This window comes from Pongo pygmaeus, chromosome 1 (genome assembly GCF_028885625.2).
Source record: "Pongo pygmaeus isolate AG05252 chromosome 1, NHGRI_mPonPyg2-v2.0_pri, whole genome shotgun sequence".
In the NCBI taxonomy this organism is placed as follows: Eukaryota; Metazoa; Chordata; class Mammalia; order Primates; family Hominidae; genus Pongo; species Pongo pygmaeus.
Genome location: NC_072373.2, coordinates 76,354,610 through 76,372,846, shown reverse-complemented (window position 1 = coordinate 76,372,846; position 18,237 = coordinate 76,354,610). Strand labels below are relative to the sequence as shown.

Sequence of the window (18,237 nt, the reverse complement as noted above, 5' to 3'; positions counted from 1 at the left end):
AATATTCTGTACCTGCATTGTCCAATACAGTAGCCATTAGATATAAATAGCTATTGGGCACTAGAAATGTGGCTAGGGTGACTAAGGAACTACATTTTAAATTTTATTTAATTTTAAATAATTCAAATTTGAATAGTCACATGTGGCTAGTATCTATTATATTGGACAGTGCAGCTCTAACATTAGTGGAATATGAGCACAATAAAACTCACCATCAAGAGTCATGAAGCCTGGTACCATTCTACGCTTTCTCCCTAATTCTTCATTTTTGTTAAGCCCTGTGACTAAAAGAAGTACTTGCAAAGACCAGAAAAGAATGGGTGGATGGTATGAGTTGCATGCAACTCAAAAGACAATGCTGATATTTTATTCCCTCTCAAATGGTTCACATAAGGAGGAAGTTCAAGAAATACAAGAAAAGCTCCACCTTACTGAAAATCTGTCAATTTGCATTGTAAAATTATCTCATTGCACATATGCAGCAAATTTCTGATGTCTGATTTAAGATGTTTATTGTACTATGGTCTGTAATAATAAAGATAAATAAATACATTTGTGGTATGTCTTGTCCATACTGTTAAATAATAAGCAGTAGTATATGCAGAAGTATGTAGAAGCAAGTAGACTTAGAGAGGTGTCCATAATATCTTATTGAGAAGGAAAAAATGTAAAATTAAAGACTAATATATATCAGTGTGATCTCATTTTTATAAAAACAAAATCTTTCATAAAATTCCTATTATGTGTATGGATACATATGATTATATAAGTGAAAGGGAAAACATAACACAAAATTGTTATCCAAACCACAGAGTAGGTAATAAGAATAGAAATAGAAAAGGCAAAACTATTATGTTTGCTTCAGACATTCTGATTTTTTCTAATTATTACTATGTATACATAATTTCTAGTTCAAATAATCAATTTTTTTAAAATTAAACTAAGAATGTTCCAGTAACTAGTTCGACAAAGCACTATTTCTTTGTGTCAGGAAAATTTTGCTTTGCAGATCTGATAGCTCCAAAAGCTATTCTAATAAATTTTGCCTACATTTTGTTTGTTTCACAAGAGATTTTGTAGAGTACTCTATAAGACACAAGTGCAATGTATAACTTATCAAGTGCTCAGACTTGGTGATATCTTATACTTTTAGCAATACCTAATTCTTTTTCATCTGAATAATAAGTCACAGGAAATCCACAGAGCATCCTGCACAAAAATATAGGAAATAATTTAAAACCAAAACACATTTCTGATACCTCCAGGATATTTTTTAAATGTACATTTGGAGCACTAAACTATTCCACAGTGAATGCTTAGATCTAGTACTTAGATATGTGGCAAGTGGGCTTTAAAATTACTGTGTTTACAGCTGTGTATCTTTTTTCCCATTCTGGAAAATTTGACACATTAAATAATATGCAATATATTTGTACATGTACATATATACTAAAATATATAATGTATATCTCAGTTTTGAAGCAAAATAATGAAATGAATATTTCCATTGTATTATTTTGGACCCTACTACTCAACAGAAGAACCAGAACACTACCAGTACTATTAATGCAGCTTCTGTCCCTCCCCATCCCACCCCCCTGACTGCCTTCAAGAGATAACTATGATCTGTGCTTATCCCTTTGCTTGGCTTTTTAAATAGTTTTAGTCCCATATGTAGGCATCCCTAAATTATATAGTTTGATATTGCTTGTTTTTGAGCTTCATAAAAGTCTATGTAGTCTTTGATAATTTTTTTTTCTCAATATTACATTTCTAAGATTCGGCCATGTTGCTGGGTTTGATACTTAGTACATCTCTATGTCACTCTTTAATACTATTTATTTTAGTTTTGATCAGACTATCCTCTATTAGAGGTTTATAAAGAAACGAAGGGAAGGTAGGAAGTAAGAAGGAAAGAAAGAGGGAGGAGGGAGGAAGTAAGGACCACAACCTGCCTTTAGAACATCAGTGCAAAAATTAAAATATAAGACAAAATTCTCAAAACACTACAGAACAAGCAATAATCACAATACAGTACCTTGTCTTCCTTAAGGAGTTTCCCTGATCCCTTTTCAGTGTCAGTAACAGCTAAAGAGACTTTTGCAATATATTTTTTCAGAGTCAGCCTTGCATCTGAAAGAATGGACAGAAACACACACATGACAAGACAAAGACAAGAGGCAGAGCAAGATAGTCAAAAGGAAGCCTCCACTGTCCACCCCACCCCACAGAAACACCAAATTGAAAAACTATCCACACAAAAAGCACCAACATGAGAACCAAAAATCAGGTAAGCAATCACAGTAGCTCATTTTAACATCATATTAAGGAAAGAGGCACTGAAGAGGGTAGGAAAGACAGTTTTGAACTGCCTACACCACACTTCCCCCATACCCCTGGCAATAGCCACACAGTGCAGACAGAGAATCTATATGCTTGAGGGAGAGCACAGTGACTGTGGGGCTTTGCACTACAGCTCAATGCTTCCCTATCATAGAAGAAAGCAACATGGGGCATAATTCAGCTGGCACCCATGGATGCAGCATTTAGACCAGCTCTAGCTAGAGGGGAAGCACACATCCCAACAGTTGGAATCTGAGTTCCAGCAGGCCCCACCACTACAGGTTAAAGTGCTATGGGATCCTAAATAAACTTGAAAGGCCATCTAGGCCACAAGGGCTGCAATTCCTGGGCAAGTCCTAGTGCTATGCAGGGATCAGAGCCAGTGGACTTGGGGTGCACATCACCTAGTGAGACACCAGCCTGAATGGCCATGGGAGTGCTTGCCACCGCTCTGCGAATCCCAGGCAACACAGCTTACAGCTCTGGGAGACACTCCTTTCTTCTGCTTGAGGAGAAGAGAGGAAAAAGTGAATAAGACTTTGTCTTGCAACTTGGATACCAGCTCAGCCACAGTAGAACAGGGCACCAAGCAGAGTCCTGAGGCCCCCATTCCAGGCCCTAACTCCAAGGTGGTATTTCTATACACATCCTGGGCCAGAAGGGAGCCAGCTGCCTTGAAGGGAAGGACCCAGTCCTGGCAGGATTCATCACCTGCTGACTAAAGAGCCCTTGGGTCCTGAATAAGCAGCAGTGATACCTAGGCAGTACTCACCACGGACCTTGGGTGAGACTCAGAGCCATGCTGGCTTCAGGGGTGACCCAGAACATTCCCCAGCTGTAGTGACTATGGGGAGAGACACCTTCTGCTCGACGCGTCAGAGAGGGAAGAGTAAATGGGACTTTGTCTTGCAACTTGGGTACCAGCTCAGCCACAGTGGTGTAGCACACCAAGCAGGATCCTAAGGTCCCTGATTCCAAGCCTTGGCTCCTGGAAAGCATTTCTGGGCCTGGCCTGGACCAGAGGAGAGCCCAGTGCCCTGAAGGGAGAGACCCATGCTGGGCAGTATTCACCACAGGCTGATTATAGAGCCCTTGGGCCTCGAGTGAATATCAGCAGTAGCCAGGTGGTACTTGCTGCGGGCCTGGGCAGTGGTGGCCACAGGGAGAGACTACTCTGTTAGAAGAAAAGGGAGAGGAAAAGTGGGAAGGACTGTGTCTTATGGCTTGGGTGCCAGCTCAGCTGCAGTAGAATAGAGCACCAGCTAGATTCCTAAGGTTCTTGACTCCAAGACTTGACTCCCAGATGGCATCTCCAGACCCACCCAGAGCCTGGGGGAACTTGTTGCCTTTACGGAAGGACACATGCCTGGCTGTATTTGCCAACTGCTGATTGTAGATCATTGGGCCTTGAGTGAATATAAGCAATAACCAGGCAGTGGTCACCACAGGCCTTGGGCAAGACCCAGTGCCATGCTGGCTTCAGGTCTGACCCAGGGCAGTCTCAGTGGTGGTGGCCACAGGGGTGCTTGTGTTACCCCTCCCCCAGTTCTAGGCAGCCCAGCACAGAGAGAGAGACTCTGTTTGTTGAGGGGAAAGTAAGAAAAGAAAAAAAGAGTTTCTGCCTGATAATCCAGGGCATTTTCCCACATCTTACCCAAGACCACCAAGACAGTATCTCTACAAGTCTGCAAGAGCCACAGCGTTACTGAGCTTGGGGTGCCCCCTAATGCAGATACGGCTAGAGTAACCAAAAACTTAGATCACAACACCCAAGTCCCTTCAAATACGTAGAAAGCCTTCCCAAGAAGGACAGGTACAAACAAGCCCAGACTGCAATACCTACAATAAATACCTAACTCTTCAATGCCCAGATGCCAGTGAACATCCACAAGCAAGAAGGTCAGTCAGAAAAACAGGACCTCATCAAACAAAGTAAGGCTCCAGTGATCAATCCCAGAGTAAAAGAGATATGTGACCTTTCAGACAGAGAATTCAAAATAGCTTTTTTGAGGAAACTCAAAGAAATTCAAGATAACACAGAGAAAGAATTCAGAATCCTATCAGATAAAATTAACAAAGAGTTTGGAACAACTTAAAAGAATCAAGCAGTAATTCTGGAGCTGAAAAATGCAATTGACATACCAATCAATGCATGACAGTCTCTTAACAGTAGAATTGATCAAGCAGAAGAAAGAACTAGTAAGCCAAAAGACAGGTTATTTGAAAATACAGTCAGAGGAGACAAAAGAAAAAAGAATAAAAAACAATGAAGCCCTCCTATAAGATCTAGAATATAGCCTCAAACGGGCAAATCTGAAAGTTACTGGCCTTAAAGAGGAGGCAGAGAGAGATCAGGGTAGAAAATTTATTCAAAGGAATAATATTAATAAAAAAAGAACTTCCCAAACCTAGATAAATATATTAATATTCAAGCACTAGGAGATTATAGAACACCAAGCAGTTTTAGCCCAAAGAAGACTACCTCAAGGTATTTAGTAATCAAACTCCCAAAAATCAGGGATAAAGATCCTAAAAGCAGCAAAAGAAAAGCAACAAATAACATATAATGGAACTCCAATACATCTAGCACAGACTTTTCAGTAGAAACCATATGGGCCAGGAGAGAGTGGCATGACATTTTTAAAGTGCTAAAGGAAAATAACTTTTACCCTAGAACAGTGTATCCATGAAAATATCCTTCAAACACATCAGAGAAATATTTTCCCAGGCAAACGAAAGCTGAGGGATTTCATCAACACTAGACTTGTCCTAGAAGAAATCCTAAAGGGAGTTTTTTAATCTGAAAGAAAAGGATGTTAATGAGCAATAAGAAATCATCAGAAGATATAAAACTCACTGGTAATAGTAAGTACACAGAAAACCACAAAATACTATGTATGACACTGTAATTATGGTGGGTAAACTACTCCTATTTTGAACAGAAAGACTAAAAGATTAACCTATCAAACATAATAATTTTCAAGACATAGGCGGTACAATAGGATATAAATAAAAACAACAAAAAGGTAAAAAATTGGAGGGGAATGAAGTTAAAGTGTAGCTTTTATTTGTTTTTCTCTTCGCTCGTTTGTTTATACAATCTATGTTAAGTTGTCATCAGTCTAAAATAATGAACTATAAGATACTATTTGAAAGTCTCATGGTAATCTCAAATCAAAAAACATACAACAAAGCTGGGCTTGGTGGCTCACATCTATAATCCCAGCACTTTGGGAGGCCAAAGCAGGCAGATCACTTGAGGTCAGGAGTTTGAGACCAGCTACTAAAAATACAAAAATTAGCTGGCGTGGTGGTGCATGCCTGTAATCCCAACTACTAGGGAGGCTGAGGCAGGAGAATCGCTTGAAGCCAGGAGGCAGAGGTTGCAGTGAGCCAAGATTGTGCCACTGCACCCTAACCTGGGTGACAGAGTGAGACTGTCTAAAAAAAAAAAAAAAAAGAGACACAAAAAATAAAAAGCAAGAAATTAAAACATACTACCAGAGAAAATCACCTTCACTGAAAGGAAGACAGGAAGGAAGGAAAGAAGGAAGATAAGACCACAAAACAACCAGAAAACAAATAGCAAAATGGCAGGAATAAGTCCTTACTTATCAACAACAACACTGAATGTAAATGGACTAAACTCTCCAATCAAAAGACATAGAGTGGTTGAAGAGATAAAAATCAAAGATCCAATTATCTGTTACATATAAGAAACACACCACCTGTGAAGATACACATAAATGGAAAATAAAAGAATAAAAAAAGATATTCCAAGCCAATGGAAACCAATAAAGAGCAGGAGTAGTACACTTACATCAGGCAAAACAGATTTCAAGAAAAAAACTATGAAAGAGACAAAGAAGGTCATATATAATAATAGAGGGGTCACTTCAGAAAGAGGATATAACAGCTGGGAATATACATGCACCCAATGCTGGAGCACCCAGATATTTAAAGCAAATATTATCAGAGCTTGAGAGAGAGATAGACCCCAATACAATAATAGGTGGAGACTTCAACACCCCACTTTCAGCATTGGACAGATCATCCAGACAGAACATCAAAAAAGAAACATCGGATTTAATCTACACTACAGACCAAAAGGACCTACTAGATATTTACAGAACATTTCATTCAGTGACTGCACAATGCACATTTTTCTACTCAGCACATGGATCATTCTCAAGGACAGACCATATGTTAGGCCACAAAACAAGTCTTAAAAGTTTCAAAAAAATTAAAATTATATCAAGTATTTTCTCTGACCACAATGGAATAAAGCTAGAAATCAATAACAAGAGGAATTTTGGAAACTATACAGCACATAGAAATTAAACAGTATGCTTCTGAATGAATAGTGTGTCAATGAAGAAATTACTAATAAGAAGGAAATTTTTAAAATTCTTGCAACAAATGAAAATAGAAACACAATATACCAAAACTATGGAATGCAGTGAAAGCTGTACTAAGAGGAAAGTTTATAGTAATAAACGCCTACATTAAAAAAATACAAAAACTTCAAATAAACACCTTAACAATACATCTTAAAGAACTAGAAAAGCAAGAGCAAACCAAACCCAAAATTAGTAGAAGAAAATAAATTAAAAAGATCAGAACAAAAATTAATGAAATTGAAATTTTAAAAAAATTCAAAAGATCAATGAAATGAAAAGTTGGTTTTTTGAAAAGATAAACAAAATTGGCAAACCATTAGCCAGACTAAGAAAAAAAGAAAGGCCCAAATTTTAAAAATCAGAAAAAAATGAAAAAGAAGACATTACAACCAATTCCACAGAAATTCAAAAGATCATTAGAGGCTACTATGAGCAAATATATGCCAATAAATTGGAAAACTTAAGATAAATGGATAAAGTTCTAGACACATACAACCTACAAGTTTAAACCATGAAGAAATCCAAAACCTGAATAAACCAATAACAAGTAATGAGATCAAAGCTGTAATAAAAAGTCTCCAAGCAAATAAAAGCCCAGGACCCAATAGCTTCATGCCAAGTTTTACCAAACACTTAAAGAACTAATACCATTCCTACTCAAACTATTCTGAAAAATAGAGAAGGAGGAAATACTTCCAAATACATTTTACAGAGCCATTATTACTCTGATACCAAAACCAGACAAAGACACATCAAAAAAAAAAAAACAAAAACAAAAAAACTACAAGCCAATCTCCCTGATGAACACTGATGCAAAAATCCTCAACAAAATGCTATCAAACTGAATTCAACCACACATTTACAACATCATTCATCATGACTATCATCATGACCAAGTGACATTTATCCCAAGGATGCAAGGATGTTCCAACAAATGCTAATAAATTAATGTGATACATCATATCAACAGAATGAAGGACACAAACCATATGATCATTTTAATTGAGGCTAAAATTGAATATTCCTTCATGTAAAAACCCTCAAAAAACTGGGTATAGTAGGAACATACATCAACACAATAAAAGCCGCATATGACAGACCCACAGCTGGTGTCACACAGAACAGGAAAAACTAAAAGCCTTTCCTTTAAGATCTGGAATAAGACAAGATTGCCCACTTTCACCACTGTTATTCAATGTAGTGTTGGAAGTCTTACCTAGAGCAATCAGAGAAGAAAATAAAGGGCATCCAAACTGGAAAGGAGGAAGTAAAATTATCCTTGATTCCAGCTGATATAATTTTATATTTGGAAAAGTATAAAGACTCCACCAAAAAATTATTAGAACTGATAAACAAATTCAGTAAAATTGCAGGATACAAAATCAACATGCAAAAATCAATAGTATTTCTATAGGCCAACAGTGAACAATCTGAAAAAAAAATCAAGAAAGTAACCCCATTTACAATACATACAAAGAAAATAAAATACTTAGGGATAAACTTAACCCAAAAAGTGAAAAATCTCTATAATGAAAACTATAAAAGACTGATGCAAGAAACTGAAGAGGACACAAAAAATGGAAAGACATTCCATGTTCATAGATTGGAAGAATCAATATTGTTAAAATGCTCATACTACCCAAAGCAATGTACAGATTCAATGCATTGGTATCAAAATACCAATGACATGCTTCGCAGAAATAGAAAAAACAATACTAAAATTTTTATGGAACCACAAAAGACCCAGAATAGCCAAAGACATCCTGAGCAAAACAAAAACATAAAAACTGAAGGAATCACATTACTTGACTTCAAATTATACTACAGAGCTATAGCAACCAAAACAGCATGGGACTGGCCTAAAAATAAATACATAGACCAATGGAACAGAATGGAGAACCCAGAAATAAATCTATAAATCTACAGTGAACTCACTTTTGACAAAGGTGGCAAGAACATACATTGGGGAAAGGACGGTCTCTTCAATAAATGGTGCTGGGAAAACTGGATATCCATAAGCAGAAGAATGAAACTCGACCCCATCTCTCACCATATACAAAAATTAAATCAAACTGAATTAAAGACTTAAATATAAGACCTCAAACTATGAAACTACTGTAAGAAAACATTTGGGAAACTCTCCAGGATATTGGTCTGGGCAAAGATTTTTTCAGGAATACCATACAAGCAGAGGCAACCAAAGAAAACATCGACAAATGGGATTATTACGTTAAAAAGCTTCTGCACAGCAAAGGAAACAATCAACAAAGTGAAGAGACAACCCACAGAATGGAAGAAAACTACCCATATGACAAGGGATTAATAACCAGAATATATAAGGAGCTCTAACAACTCAATAGGAAAAAAATCTAATAATCCTATTTTTTAAATGGGCAAAAGATGTGAATGGACATTTCTCAAAAGACATACAAAATGGCAAACCAGTATATGAAAAGGTGATCAACATCACTGATCATCCAGAGAAATGCAAATCAAAACTACAATGACATATCATATCACCATAGCATTCCACAGATACAGACATATAGATTTAGATAGACACAATTATTTTCTGTATCCCCCTACTAGAAAGTAAACTCCATGAAGGTAATGATTCTGTTTTGGGCTACATTGTGTATGTATTCTCAGCTCCTAGAACACAGTCAGCACTCAAGAAATATTTGTTATATGAATGCTTACACAAAATGTCTGCTTATTATGTTTCCCCAGTCTTAGATACCCTCTGTACACTGCCACCTACAAAAATTCTACTCATTCTTCAAAGCCTACTCACATATCTTTTTCTGCAAAATTTCCTAATTCCCCCAAGTGGAACTCATTGCCCTCTCAACAGTTATGTGATTATAATTTTATTTAGTTCTCATTTAGTAAAATCTAAAATTTTTTAGATTTAGTCAAATGAGAACTATTTATTTTTTATAATAAAATCAGAATCATTTTAATTATTATATTAGTTTTTGCTTTTACCTCTAGATTGTACACTCCTTAAAGGCAAGGTCTATGTCCCATCTTTTTATCATATACCATGCCACCTTCCTCACCCCTCACCCACTACCTGATAGTACCACATCACCACCACAGGAATATATTATAAGGGATAGGCACTCAATATTTGTTGAACTATTTGAAGGGAAGGACATTCCCAAACAAAAAAATAAAAGCAGATGCTGGGTTATGTGAAGTGGTATACTATTTTTTAAGTACGTGTAAAACTGCAGTGCTTCAGAAGGTTAGAGGTGACATGAGTAAATTGTTTCCATAAGATTCTATTAATATGACTATAGTGAGTTTATTAGCTAGCAAAATATTAGTAGGTGTTCATTTTTAGGAAAATTGAAGAAGCTCAAGCCATTCTGGCAAAACAACACAACAACAACAAAAAAGTATCTTTAAGAAACTCAATGTGATTGGTCAGGTGACACCTTTTAGTTCCAATGTGGTTATTTATGATGTCACTGAACTTATCCCTGAGTCACTATGACTGATAATGTTACAATGATCATCAGTGTATCCTTTGCGGGGCATATTTTGCTGACTGGCAAGGTTATATGAAGTGCTTTTATTGAAGCACCATTTTAACTAGTAGCTCATGGTATTTTCTGCTTCCCTTCATAGGGAATTTAGTTATTTTATTTTATTATTTAGCTAATTTAGCTATTTTAAAATAGCTAAATTTTAGCTACTTTTTTTTCAGTTGACAAAGAAGGATGTCTAATCAAAGACTATCGCTGATTTTTTCTCTGTTGTTTATCTGCTTCTTCGGGGAGAGTTTCTGCATTTGTGATGGAACTATCTGGACAAAGGTTGGATGGGAGATTCTTCCAGAAGAAGTACATTATTGGAAAGTTAAGGGTTCTCCACCTCACCGTCTGCCTTATCTTCTGGATAAACTATGCTGCGACTTTGCTAACATGGATATATTTCAGGGTTGTTTATATCTCATTTATAATTTATTACAAGCTGTCTTTTTCATCCTATTTGTTTTGTCTGTGCATTACCTGTGGATGAAATGGAAGAAACACCAAAAAAAGGTGAATTTGTGATACAAGTAGTAATAGTTACAAAATCTCTAAGGGTTTAGAACATAATATTACTAGTTTCTTTGAGAGAGGGTACCGTGTTTTATTCCTCATTGTAACCTTCCCCCAACTTCCCATTCATTCCCAGCATCTAGCACAGTGTCTTGCTCATACTAGGTGTTCAACAAATGTGTATTGAATTAGAAGGTCCTTAGAATCATCTAGTCCCCTCTACTTCAAGTTACAAAACACACCAAAAAAAGTAGCATGCTACCATGAGGAGACTGTATGGAAAATCAAGTTATCTGTCTGGGTCCTTAGGTAAGTCATTTGCTCTTTCTCAGTTGCCTCATCCACAAAAGAATCTGTAACAAGAGATCTCTTAGAACCCTTCCAGATGTATCTAAGAAATCTAAGTACAAAAGGCGTCATGTAATTTTTATATGGGCTATAAACTAATTGCTAATATTAGAACAACTTTCTGAGAGCTTTTAAACTATTATATAATTTCCCACTTTGCCAATAGATGACACCATAGTTTGAGAGGCAACCTTAAAAGCTCTTTCATCAAAAAACAAACAATACCTCATTGACCTTCAGAAGAATTAGACATTTATAAATGTTTTCTTATTTTTAAAATGACTGTTACTTTATGGTATTATACCTTGAGTTTCTTTAGTAAAGGAATACATTTTGCTAATCAAATAATTTCTCCCAAGAGAGTACCCTAAACATAGGACACATTAATTGTTTGCTGATGGTGATAAGGATCATATATGTGGCATATAGATAACATTTCCTCTGCACTTATACCTTTCTTCTATAGTAACCTTCTTTTAGTATAAATAATTGATATGTGCTGTTTTAATAAAGTTTGTTTACACATTTAGAACATAAATTTAATTTGAACTATATTAACTGTACTATAGTATTGAACTCTACTATTTTATGTAGATAAAATCTGTATTGTTTTTCTCCTTTTAGCTGAAAAACCAAGCCTCCTTAGAAAAACCTGGTAATGGTCTAGAAAGCCCATTGATCAACAACATTGACCAAACACTCCACAGAGTGGCAACCACAGCATCAGTGATATACAAGATCTGGGAGCACAGGTCTCACCATCCTTCCTCTAAGAAAATTAAGCACTGCAAATTAAAGAAGAAGAGTAAAGAAGAAGGAGCCAGAAGATACTAAATATATGCATATGCAAATGTAGCTTAGTCAAATATAGAGATCACAAAAGAAATCTATCATCTAAGGATAAAAATGGTTCTTTGGAAACCTTTATAAATTTTTTGCCACAATCTTTACTAAAATTTTCCAAAGAAGCCTGGGTTGAAATGTTACTTCCCATTCAATTAAAAAAGAACCCGAACTTACTAAAGTACTAGAGAAGAAATTGTACACTGTAGAAAATGAAATAGAGGTTCCTCTTCAAAGGGACATTCCTCCAAGTCTAATTCAGAATAGATAGTAACCTCTCTTAGAAGCAAAATTTACTCAAAGACCTGTGCTAATATTCTTAAATTCTGCTAGCTGTAATAAAAAAAATCAATATACTCTGTTCTTAGCTCCCACATTTTAGCCTAGGTATTTGCCCTGGCATGCCTGAATAGGTCCAAGCAAGCATGAGGTCATAGCCTGTTTCTCTTTTCTTATTTGGAAGTGTTTTTACCTCTCTCAGCATTCCACAGGTTAATTCCTCTCTTCCTTTGTTCTCCTCTGCGTTTGCCTCTTTTGGGAATTTCTAAGTTGCTAGCCAGTCAGGTCAAGTACAGAATGTGAGGTCCCATTCCAGCCAATGGAAACCGGACACAGCAATAGGGTGGACGCATCAGGTTATAAATGACCCTGTCTCTTTTGTTCGTGTGTGGCAAGACTGCTAGCAAGCAGCACCCTTTCTGCAGAAAGTAAACTAGCCTTGCTGAGAGATCCTTTGTCTCAGTGTTGATTTTTGCGACACTAAGCACCCGTTCCCAACAATTTGGTGGCCCGTAGGGGATTAACATTCCCCTCTGGGACAGTCTTTGGTCCTCTCTCATGGGGAGGCACCCCACCGCCCATTGCAGCAGCCCCTGGAGGAGAGCCAGGACCTACCCGGAACAAGGAATATAGTTGGATTCTCAGCAACGCGGGGAAAGAGAGAGGCTTGTGGGACCGCAGTGACCAGGTGACTCCATGCACGGGCCAAGGTAGGAAAAGCTGCAAGAGGATGGCAAAGTATTTCCTTGGTGGTCAGCTTTTGGAGGCTGAGTGTGTATGTGTGTGTGTGTGTGTGTGTGTGTCTGTGTGAACGACTACCAGTCTGTTGCTGGACAGAGTGCATGGACACAAACAGGAAGGGTGTAAGGAACCACCGAAAGGGAAAAGGAGGAAGGTTAACCTCCCAGGGAAAGAGAATCGGTGAGACATCTCTGGTGTGAGTGATTGAGCCTTTCACAAGCCTTTAAGGATGGGACAGCCAAGACATCCCCAGTCTGAAGGATCTGGAGGATTGAGCCTTCCCGGGAAAAGAATAGACGAGACATCCCTAGCACAAGGGATTGGGCCTATCTAGGATCCAACATGGGAAAAGACCCTTGGCAAGCCTCCAAAGGAAGGGAGGGCAAGAAGCCTCTAGTAGGAGAGGTTGAGCCACCCCCGGCCCCCCACCGCTGCCATACCCAGGAGTGCTAGAAACCTCCAGCAAGGAGCAAGGGGGGTTGAAAGCTCCAGGGAAACGGCCTATCCCAGGCACCACCCCAAAACTTAAAGATAGGAAATGTTTCGAGTAAGACAGGGAAGATAAAGAGCTGTGGCTACAGCAGTATTAGTTGAAGAAAGTAGAAAATTAACCTTTGGGGGGAAATTAACTGTAAGCATGCCCCACCAAGTTAGAGCTATTTTAAATCAAAAAGCAGGAAGGTGGCTTACTGACTCCAGAATCTCGAAATATGAGGCTATTTTGCTAGAAAAAGATGATTTACCCTTGACTACTGATAATTCACTCAACCCAGCAGGTTTCTTGGCAGGAGACCCAAATTTAAAAAATACTTGTGTCTAGATTTGATTGACTACCAAACAAAAGTCAGGCCAGATCTAGGAGAGGCCCCTTTTAAAACAGGGCGGCACTGGTTTATAGATGGTTCCCCCAAAATAGTCAAAGGAGAAAAACATAATAGGTATTCAGTAATTGATGGAGAAACTCTTGAAGAAGTAGAGTCAGGAAGACTGCCCAATAATTAGTCTGCCCAAACCTGTGTCCTGTTTGCACTCAACCAAGCTTTGAAACATTTGCAGAACAAAGAAGGAACTGTTTGTACTGATTCTAAGTATGCCTTTGGAGTGGCACATACAGTTAGAAAAATTTGGGCTGAGCAAGGTCTTATTAACAGTAAAGGCCAAGATCTAGTCCACAAAGAACTAATTTTTCGTGTCCTAGACAATCTCCAGTTGCCAGAAGAGATAGCTATTGTACACGTCCCAGGGCATAAAGGACTTTTCTTTCTCAAGTCAGGGAAATAACCAAATGACCTTGCAGATCAGATAACCAAACAAGCTGCTGTTTCTTCTAAAATGCCTTTCACTTAACTCCTTGCCTTCCTTCCCCTACCGCAGTCCCCATCTTCTCTTCCACTAAAAAATGAAAAGTTAATAAAAATAGAAGCTAAAGAGAACACAGAAGGAAAATGGATATTACCAGATCAAAGGGAGATGTTATCCAAACCTCTCATAAGGGAGTTCTTAACCATGGTTCTCAGACTTCATGGGTGTATAGGAATTTATACCCTAGCCAAGCAAGTTACAAATAGTTGTCTAAAATGTAAGAAAACCAACAAACAAGTCATAAAGAAATCACCTCCAAGGGGGAGGGATCCAGGACTAAGCCCATTCCAAAGTGTTCAAATGAACTGCACTGAAATGACTCCAATCGTTTGCCTCAAGTATTTGTTGGTAATAGTAGATCAGCTCACTCACTAGATTGAAGCTACCTCCTTTTCAAATGCAACAGCTAATAACGTAGTTAAAGTATTAATTGAGAATATAGTGCCCAAATTTGGGCTAATAGAGAATATTGACTCAGACAATGGAACCCATCTCACAGCCCTTGTCATTAAGAAGCTATCCCAGGTTTTAAACATTAGATGGGAATATATACCCCTTGGCATCCACCTTCATCAGGAAGGGTAGAAAGGATGAATCAGACTTTAAAGAACCATTTAACCAAATTAGTTCTAGAAACTCATTTACTGTGGACCAAATGTCTTCCCATTGCCTTATTGAGGATCAGGACAGCTCCCTGAAAGGATATAGGCCTGTCTCCATATGAAATGTTATATGGATTGCCTTACAGGTCCTCAGCTGATGTTCCTATGTTTAAAACTAAGGATCAGTTCCTCAGCAATTATATACTTGGTTTCTCCTCTACCTTTTCTTCTCTTAAGGTCAAAGGTCTCTTAGCACAGGCCACCACTAGAATTTCCAGCACACCAGCACCAACCCGGGACCACCTTCTCATCAAAGGGTGGAAGGAAGGGAAACTCCAGCCCACCTGGGAAGGCCCCTATCTGGTGCTGTTAACCATCGAGACTGCCATCTGCACAGCTGAAAAAGGATGGACCCACCATACTCTAGTCAAGAAAGCAGCTTCCTCGTCAGAACCATGGGTTGCTGTACCAGGATTGAGTCCTACCAAGTTAAAGTTAAAGAAAGCTTAATTTTTATATACCTTCTATATTGCTTCCTTTCCTTTCCTTATTCTGTTGCTAGCTCCTTTGTTATTAATGTAACTAAGTCTGACTCACCTCAGACCATTGCCTTTAATGCTTGCTCTGTCACACCTTGTGGAGATGTGAAGGGTCAATGACCGCTAGCCTTTTCACACAAATATTTATGACCCAGCCCTCTAACTGACACAGTTATTCCTAGCACTCATAGTTGTGATCGCCTGCAGCTGAGACACCAATTGTCTGCTCCTACAGCCTGGCAAACTTGCAGTAGCTGGGACTATGTCCTTTGAACTACTCAGGAACAAGGTTAGACTTCCACGGAAGAGGTTTGTACAAATCTAAAATCCCTCATCTATTTCACTAAAGGGACTACCCCTTCTAACTGTCAGCCTTATCAGTGTAACCGTGTCCTTCTCTCTCTCACCACCTCCACCTTAACTGACTCTTAACTTGCCCTTGTTCACGTCTATGGTATGGGGATTGATGTAAATGGGAAAGACCCCCTAGGCATTTTTGAGATATGCATCATTCCCCCGTCTTCCCCTTCTTCGGTAGCCTCAGTTTTAAATCCCACACCAGTTGCTCCTACACCTAATGATAAAACTAGGGTGTCTATTGTGAAAGTGAAATATCTTAAGACAGACCTTAGCCATTGAGACAGGATATCAAGATGCAAATGCCTGGCTGAAATCAATTAAATATTCCGTTCGCACTTTAAATAAAAGCGATTGTTACGCTTGTGCACACGGTAGGCCAGAGGCCCAGACTGTCCCCTTTCCACTCGGATGGGCTCCTCGTTGACCAAGCATGGACTGTATGGTGGCTGTCTTCCAGATTCCCACTGCTTGGGATAATCCATCATGCCAAGCTCTCTCTGCTGTTTTCTGAAGTTCAACACACTGAGGGTCAGGCCCGGAGGGCAATCCAGCTTCCACTTCTAAATGCCAAGTTTACTTCATGCCTCTCACTGCAAGGGGAGAATTTAGTGTTCCTTGGAAGCATAAAAAGATGCAGGGAGCTCAGGCCTTTCCAGAAGCTTGTTCATCAGTCCCCGAGCTGTATGACGGTACTGTGGAGGACCTTTACTGGACACTCTGCCTTATAATTGGAGTGGTGCTTGTGCTCTAATCCAGTTGACTATCCCCTTCACCCTGGCATTTCATCAATCTGAGAAAGTAAAAACAAGACACTGCAGGCCAAGGGAAACTCCCTATGAGTCCTTTGATCCTCAGGTTTACATAGATGCTATTGGGGTCCCATGAGGAGTGCCAGATAAGTTTAAAGCATGGAATCAAATAGCTACAGGATTTGAATTTACATTGTTCTGGTGGTTAACTATAAATCTATAAATAAAAATGTAGACTGGATAAACTATATTACAATCAGCAATGATTCGTAAATTATACTAGGGACTCCATCGAAGGGATAGCTGAGCAGCTAAGACCTACCAGCCAGATGGCCTGGAAAAATAGAATAGCCTTAGATATGATATTAGCAGAAAAGGGAGGTGTTTGCATAATGATTGAAACTTTATGTTGTACCTTTATTCCTAATAATACTGCCCCTGACGGAACTATAATAAGAGTGCTACAAGGATTAACAGCCCTATCCGATGAACTTGCCAAAAATTCTGGATTAGATGATCCTTTTTCTAAAAGACAGAATATTGGTTCAGTGGATGGAAAGGGATTTTCACTTTAGTTCTCACCTCGTTAGCTCTTGTGATTGGTGTACTTATTCTCATCGGCTGTTGTATTATTACCTGCCTTCAAAGTTTTATACAAAAACTTGTCTCTGCCACTCTTAAAAAGTTAATTCCTAACTTTTCTCCACCCTATTCAGAAAGATTACTTCTCTTAAAAGGACAAACAGAGCAACTGAGTCAAGACATGTTAAACAAGTTGAAAGAGGAATTATAAAATAAAAGAGGGGGGAATTGTAGAAAATGAAATAGAGGTTCCTCCAAAGTGACATTCCTCCCAGTCTAATTCAGAATAGATAGTAACCTCTCTTAGAAGCAAAATTTACTCAAAGACCTGTGCTAATATTCTTAAATTCTGCTAGCTGTAATAAAGAAATCAATATACTCTGTTCTTAGCTCCACATTTTAGCCTAGATATTTGCCTGGGCATGCCTGAACAGGTCCAAGCAAGCATTAGGTCATAGCCTGTTTCTCTTTCCTTATTTGGAAGTGTTTTTGCCTCTCTCAGCATTCCACAGGTTAATTCCTCTCTTCCTTTGTTCTCCTCTGCATTTGCCTCTTTTGGGAATTTCTGAGTTGCTAGCCAGTCAGGTCGAGTACAGAATGTGAGGTCCTATTCCAGCCAATGGAAACCGGACACAGCAATAGGGTGGACGCATCAGGTTATAAATGACCCTGTCTCTTTGTTTGTGTGTGCTCTTGTGGCAAGACTGCTAGCAAGAAGCACCCTTTCTGCAGAAAGTAAACTAGCCTTGCTGAGGGATCCTTTGTCTCAGTGTTGATTTTTGTGACACCAACCACCTGTTCCCAACATATACTATCACTGCTATATGTTTAAGTGTTTTGTTATTTTTAATGTGTTAGATTATATATATAACAGAAGCTTAATTTAGTGTTTCAATACATCTCTGATAAATAATATCTGTGATTTGTCTTATTTGCCTGAGAAGTTTTTTTTTTTGAGACAGAGTCTCACTCTGTCACCCAGGCTGGAGTGCAGTGGCTCCATCTCGGCTCACTGCAACCTCTGCCACCCTGGTTCA

General features: G+C 38.5%; 2 protein-coding genes across 8 annotated transcripts in view; one reads left to right on the top strand and one right to left on the bottom strand.

Moving 5' to 3' along the window:
- ANKRD45 (ankyrin repeat domain 45) overlaps nucleotides 1–18,237 on the bottom strand; it is a 109,138-nt gene that overhangs the window by 16,912 nt on the left and 73,989 nt on the right. For all 7 annotated transcript variants that reach the window (XR_008495937.2, XM_054465903.2, XM_063648559.1 and 4 more), the window contains one exon: nucleotides 2,039–2,133. Coding sequence is in view for 6 of the 7 variants with exons in the window: in XM_054465903.2 (XP_054321878.1) it covers nucleotides 2,039–2,133 (95 nt within the window). In the remaining variant the exon portion in view is untranslated. The remainder of the gene's footprint in view (nucleotides 1–2,038; nucleotides 2,134–18,237) is intronic.
- On the top strand, nucleotides 10,239–17,957 carry TEX50 (testis expressed 50). Its single transcript, XM_054466153.1, has 3 exons — nucleotides 10,239–10,795; nucleotides 11,768–12,975; nucleotides 15,208–17,957. The coding sequence occupies exons 1-2, from the start codon at nucleotides 10,472–10,474 to the stop codon at nucleotides 11,975–11,977; spliced, it is 534 nt and encodes a 177-aa protein (XP_054322128.1). The 5' UTR covers nucleotides 10,239–10,471; the 3' UTR covers nucleotides 11,978–12,975; nucleotides 15,208–17,957.